This window comes from Paroedura picta, chromosome 1 (genome assembly GCF_049243985.1).
Source record: "Paroedura picta isolate Pp20150507F chromosome 1, Ppicta_v3.0, whole genome shotgun sequence".
NCBI classification, from domain to species: Eukaryota; Metazoa; Chordata; class Lepidosauria; order Squamata; family Gekkonidae; genus Paroedura; species Paroedura picta.
Window position 1 is genome coordinate 112,642,324 of NC_135369.1, and position 14,492 is coordinate 112,656,815.

Genomic DNA, 14,492 nt, shown 5'->3' on the forward strand with positions numbered 1-14,492 from the left:
GAGGCCACTATATGTAGATAATGATTGACAGTGCCTAAAAGTATAATATCCTATCAAACCGTCAATTTCTTGTGATATCACAGTTCCATGAAAAAATAGGCATTATCCAGGCTATGGATAATTCGTATTTTTTCATGGGACTAAAAGTATAATATGTAATTTCAGTAAATACATTTGCAAACACATACTGTACACCAGTCAACGAGCTACATTTTAGATCACCTTTGAATATATGCACATTCAGTAGCAAGTCCAGGTTTGCCTTGGCATCAAGTATGAAATTGCCCTGTGCTAAGAATATTGGTGACTATGAAAAGTGAGTCAGGCCTCTATATATAGTTGACTCTTGTGTCTGACTCCAAGACTACTTTGCTCTTGTTTTTGTTGAACAAGGAAGAAAAGCGCAAACAGACCAATTTTCTTGATGAATTAATAGAGTGGTTTATTTAGGTAATTGCTAGTGCATAATTAGTCTGCTAAAGCAATTAGTATAGTTCTGTGGACCCACCAACTTGTATAGCCGTAGTCTACTGATTTTGAGGGAGCATTGAAACACAGTCTTGCCTATGTTCATTAGATTTTGCTTCCACAGTCCTTATTTTAGAGAAGCCAATGAAATCTAGACAATTCTGTATCTCTTGGGTTATTTGCTGAATTTTAGAGACTTGAACAGCTGTCTTTTCTCACCTTGATTTGTGTGTGGCATCACTAAGGCCCATTATGCACGGAGGGGAAGGTCCGCATTCTGGGTGGAATGGCGTCGCCTAAAATCACCGATAACGCATGGCGCCGGCTGCATGCCGCTGAAAAAGCCGCGTTAATGAAACGCGGAAGAAAACGGAGTTTCCGAGCGACCAGGGCGCAACCAGAAGTGCCGCTGGGGTCGTTGCGTGCATAATTGGTTACTCTGGGATTTGCCGCCATTGCGTCCCGTCCCATGTGTAAGCGGTTTGCTTTGCGTCTTCCCCCTCCGCGCTTTCCATGTGTCTCGAAATCGCCGTTTCGGCGGCCGTGCATAATGGGCCTAAGTGTGTGTTTGATTGCATCCGGTGTAGCTTGGCATGGAAGAAAGATGGAAAGGTCCTTTTAATGCTTCACAAATATGACATCCATTCACACACTCTTCTTTATGAATTCACAATTGAAGTATGTAATAGCTACCAAATATATTGAGAAAATACATGTGATTTATTAGCTGTGAGACTTTTTCTTTGTCGCAAATACTTCAACACAGGGGACTGCTGTTGAAGACGTGGCTCTGATGTGGCCTTCTCCAGCCATGGCCAGCCCCCCTGAAAAAAGAAAAAGTGTGCAAAAACAAAGTGCATACATGTGCCAAGGTCAACAACCAGTTTGAGCCAACAGGGTTACAATGGGAGCCATTTTTAGTGATCTGTTTCAGTGGGGCTACCTTCTCAGGGGAATCACTCACTTCAAGAGACAACAAAAGAGGATGGGAAGCATCATCCTGAAGACACTCATGCCTTTTTAACATCCCAGACAGGCACTGTGGAATGGGATCACAATCCAGGCTTGATGCATACTGCTTGGCCTATGCAGCTCTGATAAAAAGTGGTAATGTTAGATCCCTCGGGATCATTTCAGTGCCCTCCAGACTATGGTCTTCCTTAGGCAAGCAACATGGGAGGAATTAAGAGATCTTCACCACAGTTTTATTCCTGTTTCTCCCAGTGTTCATGGAAGATTTATATCCTGTATTAGAAATCACTCCCCCTCTTCCCTCCCTCCCCTGGAAGGAGGAAAGTCAGGCAGATATAGGTCAGTGCATGCTCGGGCCTGTCCAAACAAGGCAGTCCAAGAGGAGGTTTCATGCAACCATAGATCAGGACTTGGAATCTAGTCCCCACTCATAGATATTCTCATCAAGATCTTCTCTTTGGATAGCTAAGAGTGCAATCCATCCAGATACTTGTACGTTTAAAATCAAGAATAATTTATGTAGCATTATTCTGTATATATAGTATCTGTGAGAAGGAAAATATTGCAGGTAGTCTCAAGTGTTACTTTAATACTGTACAGTCAGAGGAAAACATTTGATTACAATATATGATAAATTAAATTACTGACATTTCTAAAGGATACTACTTGTTTTTGTGCACTCTTCTGTGAGTTAGTACAGTGAAGCCTCAAACTATGTTCACTAGCTTTGGTTTTGGAAATTCTGGAGATTTGCGGGTGGAAGTTGGAGATGGTTAATACAATATAATGCACCCTCCAAAGTAGCCATTTTTCTCCAGAGGAACTGAACCCTGTTGTGTATAGGTCAGTTGTAATTCTGAGGGGTGTCTGCCTCCCCCACAGAGGTTGGTGACCGTTCACCAAACTGAGCAGAATATACAGTCTTTTTCAGAAAAGTTCAAGTACAGTATTTGCTGGCGTATAAGACTACTTCCCCCCCCCTGAAAAACATGCCTCCAAGTGGGGGGGGGGTCATCCTATATGCCGGGTGCACTTCAGTTGGGATAGACATAGCTGCCCATAGTGGCCCATAGTATTGTAATGTAATGTAACAAGCTCTATATTTTGAATGGAAATGTTGGGGGGTCGTCTTATACACCCAGTCGTCTTATACGCCGGCAAATACGGTAGGTTAAAATGGGATTGTGTAATGGATACAAATACACAAATACATTCATCTCTCAGATATTCACACTAGTTTTCACAGTACTGGAATTTAAAGCTGGTTGAACTGTTGTAGCAAGTCAATACTTGCATCTAGTAACTTGGGATGTTGTAAATATATCTAGCATTGATAAATTTGTAGTTGTTTTTAATTTTTTCTTGCAAAATGCAGTGTTATCTGCTAGAATTTAAAGCTTTGTGCGTTAGTCATCTTCTAATTTCCCTCAAGTGTGTTGTAAAGTACTGTCAAAGTATTCTTAGCCAGTTGCAGTGATTGCTTCATAAATACTTTTCTGAAGTTATTTTTATTAGGTAATGGATTTTTTAAAAAACTAAAGCTTTATGGAACGTTTGTGCAGCTTGCTTTTCACAGTGAGAAATGACATTTGGAGGGAGGGATTGTCCAAAATAGCAACCTCCCTCTAGGGAAAAAAATAACCTTTGTTTGGAAAATATCTTCTACTTTTCTGGCCCTGGAAGGATTTCCTGAATGAGTGGTCATGTCAAAAAAAAAAAAAAAAAGGCTTTGAAAGAAAATTCACTAGGCATAGGGTTGTCAGGCTGGAGCTGGCAACTTAAGAGAAACTTGGGTCAGTACTTTGCATACCCGGAACTCGTGGTTTTACCAGAGAGCTTCTGTAAATATCAGAACATCCACTATGTCACTTCTAGTCTTTCCTGGAAGTAACATTCATTCATTCATTCATTCATTCATTCATTCATTCATTCATATCCTGCCTCTCCTGGTACTAGGTACTGGCTTGAGATGGCTCACAATAAAACAGTAAAACATTAAAACATATCAATGGTTACACAGTAACCAGCACCCATTAAAATACAACACAGCTAATGCAAACATATCTAACCTCTAAGAGGAAAGAATATCTATTAGTTGTGAAGAGTAGGACTTTGCTGCAGTTGACACAAGATTCTACAACAGCCTTTCTTAACCTTTTTACCCTTGAGAAACCCCTGAAACATTCTTCAGGCTTTCAGAAACCCCAGAAGGGGCGCAGTTGTGCAATGGTTGGGTAGCATAACTTTGTACACACCCTCCTAAAGCCCTTCCCTTTCCCACCCCCTCCAGGCCCATAATTGGCCATTATTTATTTATTTACTTGCTTACTTATTTATATACAGCCCTCCCAAAGGCTCAGGGCAGTTTCACATAAAACAGAGTCAGGCTGACATGACCACTCATTCAGGAAATCCTTCCAGGGCCATCAAGAAACCCCAGGATTTCACAAAACCCTGATTGAGAAATCCTGCTCTAGAATGTCTTCCTTATTAAGGTTTATAGTTGTTTCTTCCTCCTCTAACTTCCAGTGGAGTGCAAAATGTTTTGTGAATGTGAGGCAATTTTTTTAGAGTCATGGCTAAGGAAGCACTTGAAAACTTTAGCTCCCATCACCATTTACGTGTCACTGAATTGTCTTCCTCAGTCTCCATCTTATTTCCCCTTTATCTCTATCTTTCCCCCCTCTCTTTGTCATTTTTGTTTTATGGGGGTGCAGAAGTTTGTTAATGTTATTGGAGCTTACCCAAAAGGGAATTTTTTTTCCATGGGGAACTTTTTCCCATTAAAACACATTAGCTATTTTTAAAAAAAAATCTTCCTGAAAAACAATTCTGTATATGATTTCATACCGCCTACAGATTTCAGATTTATAGGCAAGGCTAGAGACTTGACTGTTAGTTCTGTTGTGTAAATTTTGAGGGTGGGATTAGGTTTTAATGGTACATTTGTAACTGTGTGCAACTCAGTTTATGGGTGAGTCATCCTGTTTTCCTGGATAATCCCGAATATTCCCAGCTGTCCAGCTGAAAAATATAGTTGATATATACCAATAAGGTATTTTCCAACTATTTTTTTTGGCTCAGATAGAGCTGGATCATAGCCCTAGTGATAACTTTACTTAAGTTAGGTAAGTTTTAAACAGAAAATGAAATAGAAGGATTTCTATATTAAAAAGAGATTATCTAGCCTTTTGATCAAATGTATCTAAGAAGATTTTTTTCTGATAGTAGATTAAATTCCTGCCATGATTTCATGGGAGTAACAGAATAAGGAGCAAGAGGACTTAAATTGTGGGATGCATTCTATTGAATAGTGGTAATGATGATAGTCCATGCTTTTTTGTAGGATGTTGAATAAATGGGTTTGGTTTAAAATTGCTTTCTTTGTCAAGTATTTTATGACTTTTTATAATATATGTTGCAAAATATATGAAAACATTATACATTTATGTTAAATACAAAGTAGCATAATCGTGTCTTCACAATAAAGCTTCATGGACAATAAATCAGCTGGTCTATACATTTTCTAAGTAATAATACTTGTATTGTACCACTTTGACTGTTAGAATGGAAGATTACATGAGTAATACTTTGTAGATATGGTAAAAGTAAATTTCTTTCTTTCAGTATACTACAGCTTTGGTCAAAAGTGGCAGCAGATTTAGAATGCACAAGAAAGCCCATGAAATATACTACAATTGCAACCTGCTTTTATAATTATGGTATTGAACAGTGATTTAGATGAGCCTAAAAGAACAGTTAGTTTCAAAGGATTCGCTCTGAAGGCGATGTTCCTGAAGCACAACCATCTTGTTTACAGTATCTTTTCAGGGTCTAGGGTGGATTGTATTTATTTAATTAATTAACTAATTCATTTCTAGGCCACCACTCCTAGCCAACTAGCTCAAAGCGGCTTACAACATATGATAAAATATATTTCAAACAGCCATAAAGCAACCAATAACCCCCACCCTTCCCCCTCCTAGAACCCCCGCCCTGCTCTAATCCTGCAACCACTTGCTATCTATCCAGGAAATAATGTAAAGTTGGAGCACCAGAAATGGAGCAGATCTTCCTCTGCCTGGCCTCAACCAGAAGCCCAGTAGTAGAGCTCTGCTGTGAAACTGAGTCAGTTCCATCCGGATCCTCAGCTCTTACAGGAGCTCATGCTAGGGCTGATCCTGCGTTGAGCAGGGGGTTGGACTAGATGACCTGTATGGCCCCTTCCAACTCTATGATTCTACCAGACCGGGGCCAAGGCCATGTGCACTAACTGTGCGCCAGGGGTTTCCAACCAATTCATACCTCCATGAATTGCAGGGGGCATAGGGAGTAAGACAGTCCCACAAATACATTTGGCCCAGAATGCAAATGACCTTAAAGATCAAGACCAAAACCTTGAACCTGATAAAGTATTGAACTGGTAATTAATGTAGCTGCCTCAGCACTGGCTGAATGTGGCCTCTATATGATGAATCCTAGCAGCAGAATTTCGCACTAATTGTAGTTTCTGGGTCAAGGACAAGGACAGGTCCACGTAAAGTGAGTTACAGAAACCCATTCTGGAATGACTGTTGCCTGGATCACTGTGTCACGGTGTTCTTTTCCAGTTCACCCTTTACTTTGAAGACATCCCATTCTATTTGGGCACTCTAACTGAGGGGAGGGTCTAGAGGGCCAGCAGACGGATGAGGCCCCATGAGAGTGGCAGTGACTGACACCAGGCAGGGCAGCACAGCAGAAGATGCCGGGGCACGAGGCCTGCTGGCCAGACGAGCTCACCCGCAACCAGGAAAGGACAGAGGGTGGGTTTGGGGAAAGACGCTGAACACGGAGCACAGGGAAGGGGTGGGGTTTATGACTCCTTGGGCACCCAGCGGAGAGGAGGAAACAGGAAGCAAGAAACACAGATAAAAGGAGGAGAAAAGGCTGGGAAAGGGGGTAGGAGAGAGAAGGGAAAGTGAAGCAGTAGGCTGTGTGACGGGAACAATAAAAGAGCACTCAAGCATCTGGAAAGTGTTCTAGTGTTTTATTGACTCTGGAGGAGGCTGCCGGTGAGAGCAAGTGGAGCCCAGGTGACTCAGACTACGGGCCAGAGTGGGATAACCCCTCATCCCTGCTCCTGTCCCAGGGAAAAGGGTTCAGGGGTTCAGAGGTTGGGCGACGAAGGGACCCACTCAGAGCCACGGAAGGGGCCTGACACAACGTTTATCACAAAAATAACTTGATGGGGGAACTCCCGTGTACATAATTAATTCTGTTACCCTCGTGACTGAGTTGAGTGCATTTGGCAATGGAAATATCGCTTGACACTGGATATGATCTGTTTCAATATCTGGATTAAAAGAGACGCAAGATAAAATAATTACAGGATCTCTTGGTTCACCATTATCTTTCATTTACACTTAGGGAACAAGGAATTGGTCTGGTGAAAGAATTGTGCTACGAAGGCTTTTACAGTGGGACACTCAAGTATAGTGATTGTAGGACTCTGAAGCAGCCACTTCAGGAAATGGTTAATGCACCACACTGAGTCATTTGTGATCAGTTCTTTGGCACAACTGTCAATAATTGAGAACATAAATATCATGGTGCCAGTTCATTTTCAGAAATAAGCACTAAAAACTGGCTTATTAGACAATATATTCTTGCCGGGTTTTCTTTCACTTCCTCACTTTATTTGGTTGTTGTTGTTGTTATGTGCGAAGTCGTGTCCGACCAATCGCGACCCCATGGACAATGATCCTCCAGGCCTTCCTGTCCTCTACCATTCCCTGGAGTCCATTTAAGTTTGCACCTACTGCTTCAGTGACTCCATCCAGCCACCTCATTCTCTGTCGTCCCCTTCTTCTTTTGCCCTCGATCGCTCCCAGCATTAGGCTCTTCTCCAGGGAGTCCTTCCTTCTCATGAGGTGGCCAAAATATTTGAGTTTCATCTTCAGGATCTGGCCTTCTAAAGAGCAGTCAGGGCTGATCTCCTCTAGGACTGACCGGTTTGTTCGCCTTGCAGTCCAAGGGACTCGCAAGAGTCTTCTCCAGCACCAGAGTTCAAAAGCCTCAATTCTTTGACGCTCGGCCTTCCTTATGGTCCAACTTTCGCAGCCATACATTGCAACTGGGAAGACCATAGCTTTGACTAAACGCACTTTTGTTGGCAGGGTGATGTCTCTGCTTTTTAGGATGCTGTCTAGATTTGCCATAGCTTTCCTCCCCAGGAGCAAGCGTCTTTTAATTTCTTTGCTGCAGTCCCCATCTGCAGTGATCTTGGAGCCCAGGAAAATAAAATCTGTCACTATCTCCATTTCTTCCCCTTCTATTTGCCAGGAATTGAGAGGGCCGGATGCCATGATCTTTGTTTTCTTGATGTTGAGTTTCAAGCCAACTTTTGCACTCTCCTCCTTCACCCGCATCAACAGGATCTTTAGTTCCTCTTCACTTTCTGCCATTAGAGTAGTATCATCTGCATATCTGAGGTTGTTGATATTCCTCCCTGCAATCTTGATCCCAATTTGTGACTCCTCTAATCCCGCAGTTCTCATGATGTGCTCTGCATACAAGTTAAATAGGCAAGGCGACAGTATACAGCCTTGCCGAACTCCTTTCTCAATTTTGAACCAGTCAGTGATTCCATGTTCAGTTCTCACTGTTGCTTCTTGACCTGCATATAAATTTCTCAAGAGACAAATAAGATGCTCTGGTATTCCCATCTCTTTAAGAACTTGCCACAATTTGTTGTGTTCCACACAATCAAAGGCTTTAGCATAGTCAATGAAGCAGAAGTAGACGTTCTTCTGGTACTCCCTAGCTTTCTCCATGATCCAGCGTATGTTGGCAATTTGATCTCTAGTTCCTCTGCCTCTTCGAAATCCTGCCTGTACTTCTGGAAGTTCTCGGTCCACATATTGCTGGAGCCTAGCTTGTAGGATTTTGAGCATAACTTTGCTAGCATGAGAAATTAGTGCAATGGTGCGGTAGTTTGAACATTCTTTGGCATTGCCCTTCTTTGGGATTGGAATGTAAACTGACCTTTTCCAATCCTGTGGCCATTGTTGAGTTTTCCAAATTTGCTGGCATATTGAGTGTAGCACTTTTACTGCATCGTCCTTTAAGATTTTGAATAGTTCAACTGGAATGCTGTCACCACCACTAGCTTTATTGTTACTCAGACTTCCTAAGGCCCATTTGACTTCACATTCCAGGATGTCTGGCTCCAGGTCAGTAACTACCCCATTGTGGTCATCAGGGATGTTAAGCTCGCTCTTGTATAGTTCTTCTGTATAATTTTGCCACCTTTGTTTAATCTCTTCTGCTTCTGTGAGGTCCCTACCATTTTGGTCCCTTATCATACCCATCTTTGCATGAAACGTTCTCTTCATATCTCCAATTTTCTTGAAAAGATCTCTGGTCCTCCCGATTCTATTGTTTTCTTCTATTTGTTTGCACTGTTCATTTAAGAAGGCATTCTTATCTCTTCTAGCTTTTCTCTGGAATTCTGCATTCAGTTGGGTGTATCTTTCTCTTTCTCCCTTGCCTTTCACTTCCCTTCTCTCCTTAGCTATTTGTAAAGCTTCCTCAGACAGCCATTTTGATTTCTTGCATTTCTTTTTCTTTGGGATGGTTTTAGTTGCTACCTCTTGTACAATGTTGCGAACCTCCGTCCATAGTTCTTCAGGCACTCTGTCTATCAGATCTAATTCCTTAAATCTATTTGTCACCTCCACTGTGTATTCGTCGGGGATATGATTTAGTTCATACCTGAGTGGCCTAGTGCTTTTCCCTACTTTCTTCAATTTAAGCCTAAATTTTGCAACAAGAAGCTCATGATCTGAACCACAATCAGCTCCTGGTCTTGTTTTTATTGACTGGATAGAACTTTTCCATCTTTGGCTACAGAGCACATAGTCAATCTGATTTCTGTGTTGACCGTCTGGTGATGTCCATGTGTAGAGTCGTCTCTTGGGTTGCTGGAAAAGAGTGTTTGCTATGACCATTGTATTCTCTTGACAAAATTCTACCAGCCTGTGCCCTGCTTCATTGTGTACTCCAAGGCCAAACTTGCCTGTTATCCCGGTTATCTTTTGGCTTCCTACTTTACCATTCCAATCCCCCATGATGATAAGCACATCATTTTTGGGTGTTGCTTCTAGAAGGTGTTGTAGGGCTTCATAGAACTGATCAACTTCATCCTCTTCAGCAGCAGTGGTTGGGGCGTAGACCTGGATCACTGTGATGTTGAATGGTTTGCCTTGGATTCGAACTGAGATCATTCTGTCATTTTGGGGATTGTATCCCAAGACTGCTTTTCCTACTCTCTTATTGATTATGAAGGCTACTCCATTTCTTCTGCGAGATTCTTGTCCACAGTAGTATACCTGATGGTCATCTGAATTAAATTCACCCATTCCTGTCCATTTTAGTTCACTGATTCCTAAAATGTCGATGTTCAGTCTTGTCATTTCTTGTTTAACCACGTCCAGCTTGCCTTGATTCATGGATCTGACGTTCCAGGTTCCTATGGAATAAAAATCTTTACAGCATCGGACTGTCTTTTCGCCACCAGTTACTTCCACAACTGAGCGTCCTTTCGGCTTTGGCCCAGCCGCTTCATTCATTCTGGCGCTACTCGTACTAGCCGTCTGCTCATCCCCAGTAGCATATTGGACACCTTCCGACCTGAGGGGCTCATCTTCCAGCGTCATATCGTTATGCCTATTGGAACTGTCCATAGAGTTTTCATGGCAAAGATACTGGAGTGGTTTGCCATTTCCTTCTCCAGTGGATCACCTTTTGTCAGAGCTCTCAGCTATGACCTGTCCGTCTTGGGTGGCCCTGCACGGTATAGCTCATAGCTTCACTGAACTACGCAAGCCCCCTTGCCACAACAAGGCAGCGATCCTTGAAGGGGGCACTTTATTTGGTAGTGTTTGGTTAATCAAATGTGTATGTAAACCAGTTGTTGAACTTTCACAGCTTTTCTTTAAAAAAATTGCACTTAGATGCACAAATAAAAGATAATTGCATGTCAATAATAAAACTTTAGAAATGTGTTTCGAAGCTGTAAGCTATTGCTGTCTATACTATTAGACATTACCTTAGCAGTGCTGAATTGCCTGGAGGGCAATTAAAAGGTTTGTAAACAAACGAAATAAATGTTGATTTTTCTGTCTCTCACTGACCTATTTTGTATTTTCATTGAGCAATAACCTCTCAGCAATCTATCTTGCATTACCTGAAGTACATTTTCAAGAGTAGATAATATACCTCTCTAGAATGCTGGCTGGCATGTCAGCCTCATTGAATATAAATTTAAAGAAACTTTTGGAAGTTTATGTCCCCATAATGTATTATAAACAATTTTCTTTGAAACACATATTTGAGGACAGAACCATGGGGCCCTTCTTTTACAGTATTGTGCCAGGCATAGGTGGACTAGTTTCTTTAGAAACTTACTATACAACCACATAAACATCTGACATAGTAATGTCAGAGACAACAGGGCAGAATTTAAATGCTCACAAATATGGATAACATGATTTATTTGTTTTATTTGAGAAGGTTAACTATGGGTTTTATTGCAATTTTTATCTTGTAAACTGCTGTGAGCCTAAGGGAACGGCAGTATAAAAGTTTAATAAATAAATAAATGTAATATTTAGGCAGGAGGAGCTTGCTTTAACTTTCCCCTAAAATTGGGATTCAATATGTAATTCCAAACCCAGTCATAGTTTAAGTATTGTTATATTTTGCTGTAGTTCTGATGTGAACAGATATAAAATTGTCACATACGAGTCAGATAATTGGTCTTTCTAGCTCTGTACATTTTTATTTTTGTCTGGCATCTTCTCTCCAGGGTCTTAGCTAGAAAAAGATCTTCCCAATGCCAGCTATCCTTTACCTTAAGTTTATAGGTTCGTGGCTCAATACATTCTGCATGCATTATTTAAAGATGCCTATAGCTGATTTACTTAAGTTGTAATAAACACCTTTAAAAGTGCCTTTTCTTATATTATGGGGCATATGTTATTTAGGAAGTTAATTTATTCCTTGCAGTGCATATTATTTTATAGTTCACAGAATTGTTACTAACAGTTAGTTGCATTATTGTATCACAAATTCTGCTTCCATTCCTTTTTCCCCTGAATGAGCTGACTTGCACCTCTATGTTTATCTTTTTAAATATTTTGACAGGCTCCTACATGATAGTGGAGTCTTCACATCATAGCCATGGAGAAAAGGCTCGACTCCAGCTTCCTACAATGAAAGAAAATGATACTCACTGTATTGATTTCAGCTACCTATTGTACAGTAAGAAAGGAGCAAACCCTGGAACTCTGAACATCTTGGTGAGGGTGAACAAGGGACCTCTGGCTAATCCCATTTGGAATGTGACAGGATCCACTGGCAAAGACTGGCTGCGAGCAGAGTTGGCTGTGAGCACCTTTTGGCCAAATGAATACCAGGTGAGCCAGGAATAAATTTTTAATTGTATTTCTGTTCAGTATTAATCATCCTTTAAATTCCTGATGACATAATGTCTGAAATGACTGCTGGAGAATGAGCATCATATTGTGAGTTTTCAGTGATTGGAACATGTAGGTCATTGCTTTTGTCTACCATTCTGGGTTGTAGGAGAACAAAAAACTTGTGGGTGAATCGGATGATGCATTTCAGGAACACAGCATGCATCTCAATCTATTTTTAGAAATTGAAATTATCATCATAGGGTATTTCTTGCTTTCCGTCTGGCCAAATTAATTTGCTCTGTGTGTATGTCTGTATAGTAAAGGTAAAGGTATCCCCTGTGCAAGCACCGAGTCATGTCTGACCCTTGGGGTGATGCCCTCTAGCGTTTTCATGGCAGACTAAATACGGGGTGGTTTGCCAGTGCCTTCCCCAGTCTTTACCGTTTACCCCCCAGCAAGCTGGGTGCTCATTTTACTGACCTTGGAAGGATGGAAGGCTGAGTCAACCTTGAGCCGGCTGCCGGGATTGAACTCCCAGCCTCATGGGCAAAGCTTTCAGGTGGCTGCCTTACCACTCTGTGCCACAAGAGGCTCTGTCTGTGTAGTAAAGGGATTCAAATATTCTTCAGCTGTGTCCCTGGCAGGGTGCATTCCCTTGAATCCGAACTTTGGAATCTCTAATTTTTAAACATGATGTTTTACAGGTAAGATTATGTGTTACTTTTCCTGGACTATATCTTTAACTTAGCTCTTCCTCACTATTTTAAATAAACACAGCTGATGTTCTGTAGCCAGAGAGATTCCATTCTTCCAGTCTCGTTTTATGATATGTTGTCCTAAAAAGGTTGAGTCTGGAACAGCCTTCTCCCATATCTGCAAAATTTACTCCATTGTGTCCTTTAAAATCCATCTGAATATCCATGATGCCAGTGGTTTCTGAAAAACTGGAGACCATTTGTTGTCAGTGGTGTTTCATCAGACTGGAGGGAGGTGAGTAGCGGGGTACCTCAGGGCTCGGTGCTCGGTCCAGTACTTTTGAACATATTTATTAATGATCTAGATGAGGGGGTGAAGAGACTACTCATCAAGTTTGCAGATTACGCCAAATTGGGAGGACTGGCAAATACTCCAGAAGATAGAAACAGAGTTCAACGAGATCTGAATACAATGGAAAAATGGGCAAATGAGAACAAGATGCAATTTAATAAAAATAAGTGTAAAGTTCTACATCTGGGTCAGAAAAATGAAAAGCATGCCTACTGGATGGGGAATACGCTGTTTCTGTTGGCTGCAAAGGAAAGGAAGTGCAGTAATGGGTTTAAACTACAAGTTCAACTATATAGGCTAGATATCAGGAAAAAAAATTCACAGTCAAAGTAGTTCAGCAGTGGAATAGGCTGCCTAAGGAGGTGGTGAGCTCCCCCTCACTGGCAGTCTTTAAGCAAAGGTTGGATACACACTTTTCTTGGATGCTTTTGGATGCTTTGGGCTGATCCTGCATTGAGCAGGGGGTTGGACTAGATGGCCTGTATGGCCCCTTCCAACTCTATGATTCTATGATTCTGTGAAATGTATGTTATTTATTTATTTATTTGGATTTTTATGCCGCCTATTGTTTACAGCTCTGGGCAGTTTACATGGAACATTATATAACTTTATATGGAACATTATACAAGTTTCAATACAACATCACAACAATCAAGTAACAATTCACAACACAACATGGCAGCTTGACATTTGTTTTCAAGCAGAAAATGGACTGTTTCAGGAGTAGTAAACTGCCATCAGTTATTAGGAGAGGAGGATGATTAGCACGTTTCCCATCCACTTTCTTTTGTCCTCCAGTAACATTTCCTGCCTCAAGATGCTTTAGCTATATGACTGACGATCTGCTGTGTATCTTGTTCCTTGTCATGTGCTTTGTATTAGCATCCTTTATGTCCCTTTGTACTAAGGTGTATAAGAGTATGAAACATATTGTGGAGAGGCAGAAGTTGATATATTAAAGCTTTGATTTGTCACCAAAATATAAGATTATAATAGTATTAGTATTGTACACAAGAACTTTACTTTTTGTACCCCGTGTGATTTAATGCTTTGTTTAAGAGCATATTAAAGGTAGTACTGAGAGAATGTTAAACATATATTCTAGAACAAAGTTTTAGTCCAGTGGCACGTTTAAGATCAACAAAGGTTGATTCTTATACCCCGAATTAAACTTTTTGTTGGTCTTAAACATGCCACTGGACTCAAACTTTTTTCTATTGATTAAGACCAACATAGCTACCCATCTTAATCCATCTCCTATTTTTCTTTGTTAAATAAGAAGTAGGTCATAAGCTCTTAACAGTGTAGTCCTTTTTTTGGTAACCTTTTGTGAGTGCTTGCTTTAAGAGCATGAGGTCAACACAGCTGCTTAAAAAGCATTGATTGGGGAAGGGATGTTGTCATTTCTTTACAATACTACTTTTAATGTTGTGTTACACGACAGAGTACAGTATGAATGTTGTCTTTGTTTAGCTGCAGTACTTTGTGACAATGTTCCAGTTCACCAACTTTGTTGATTGCATGTTAGCCTATAGAGCAAAC

At 40.9% G+C, this 14,492-nt stretch overlaps 1 protein-coding gene across 21 annotated transcripts in view; it reads left to right on the forward strand.

Moving 5' to 3' along the window:
• Positions 1 to 14,492, forward strand: part of PTPRK (protein tyrosine phosphatase receptor type K) — a 533,907-nt gene that overhangs the window by 176,410 nt on the left and 343,005 nt on the right. For 20 of the 21 annotated variants that reach the window (XM_077353420.1, XM_077353429.1, XM_077353439.1 and 17 more), the window contains exon 3: positions 11,629 to 11,900. The exons of the other annotated variant lie outside the window; for it this stretch is intronic. In XM_077353420.1, the coding sequence (XP_077209535.1) occupies positions 11,629 to 11,900 (272 nt within the window). The remainder of the gene's footprint in view (positions 1 to 11,628; positions 11,901 to 14,492) is intronic. 21 annotated transcript variants of the gene reach the window in all.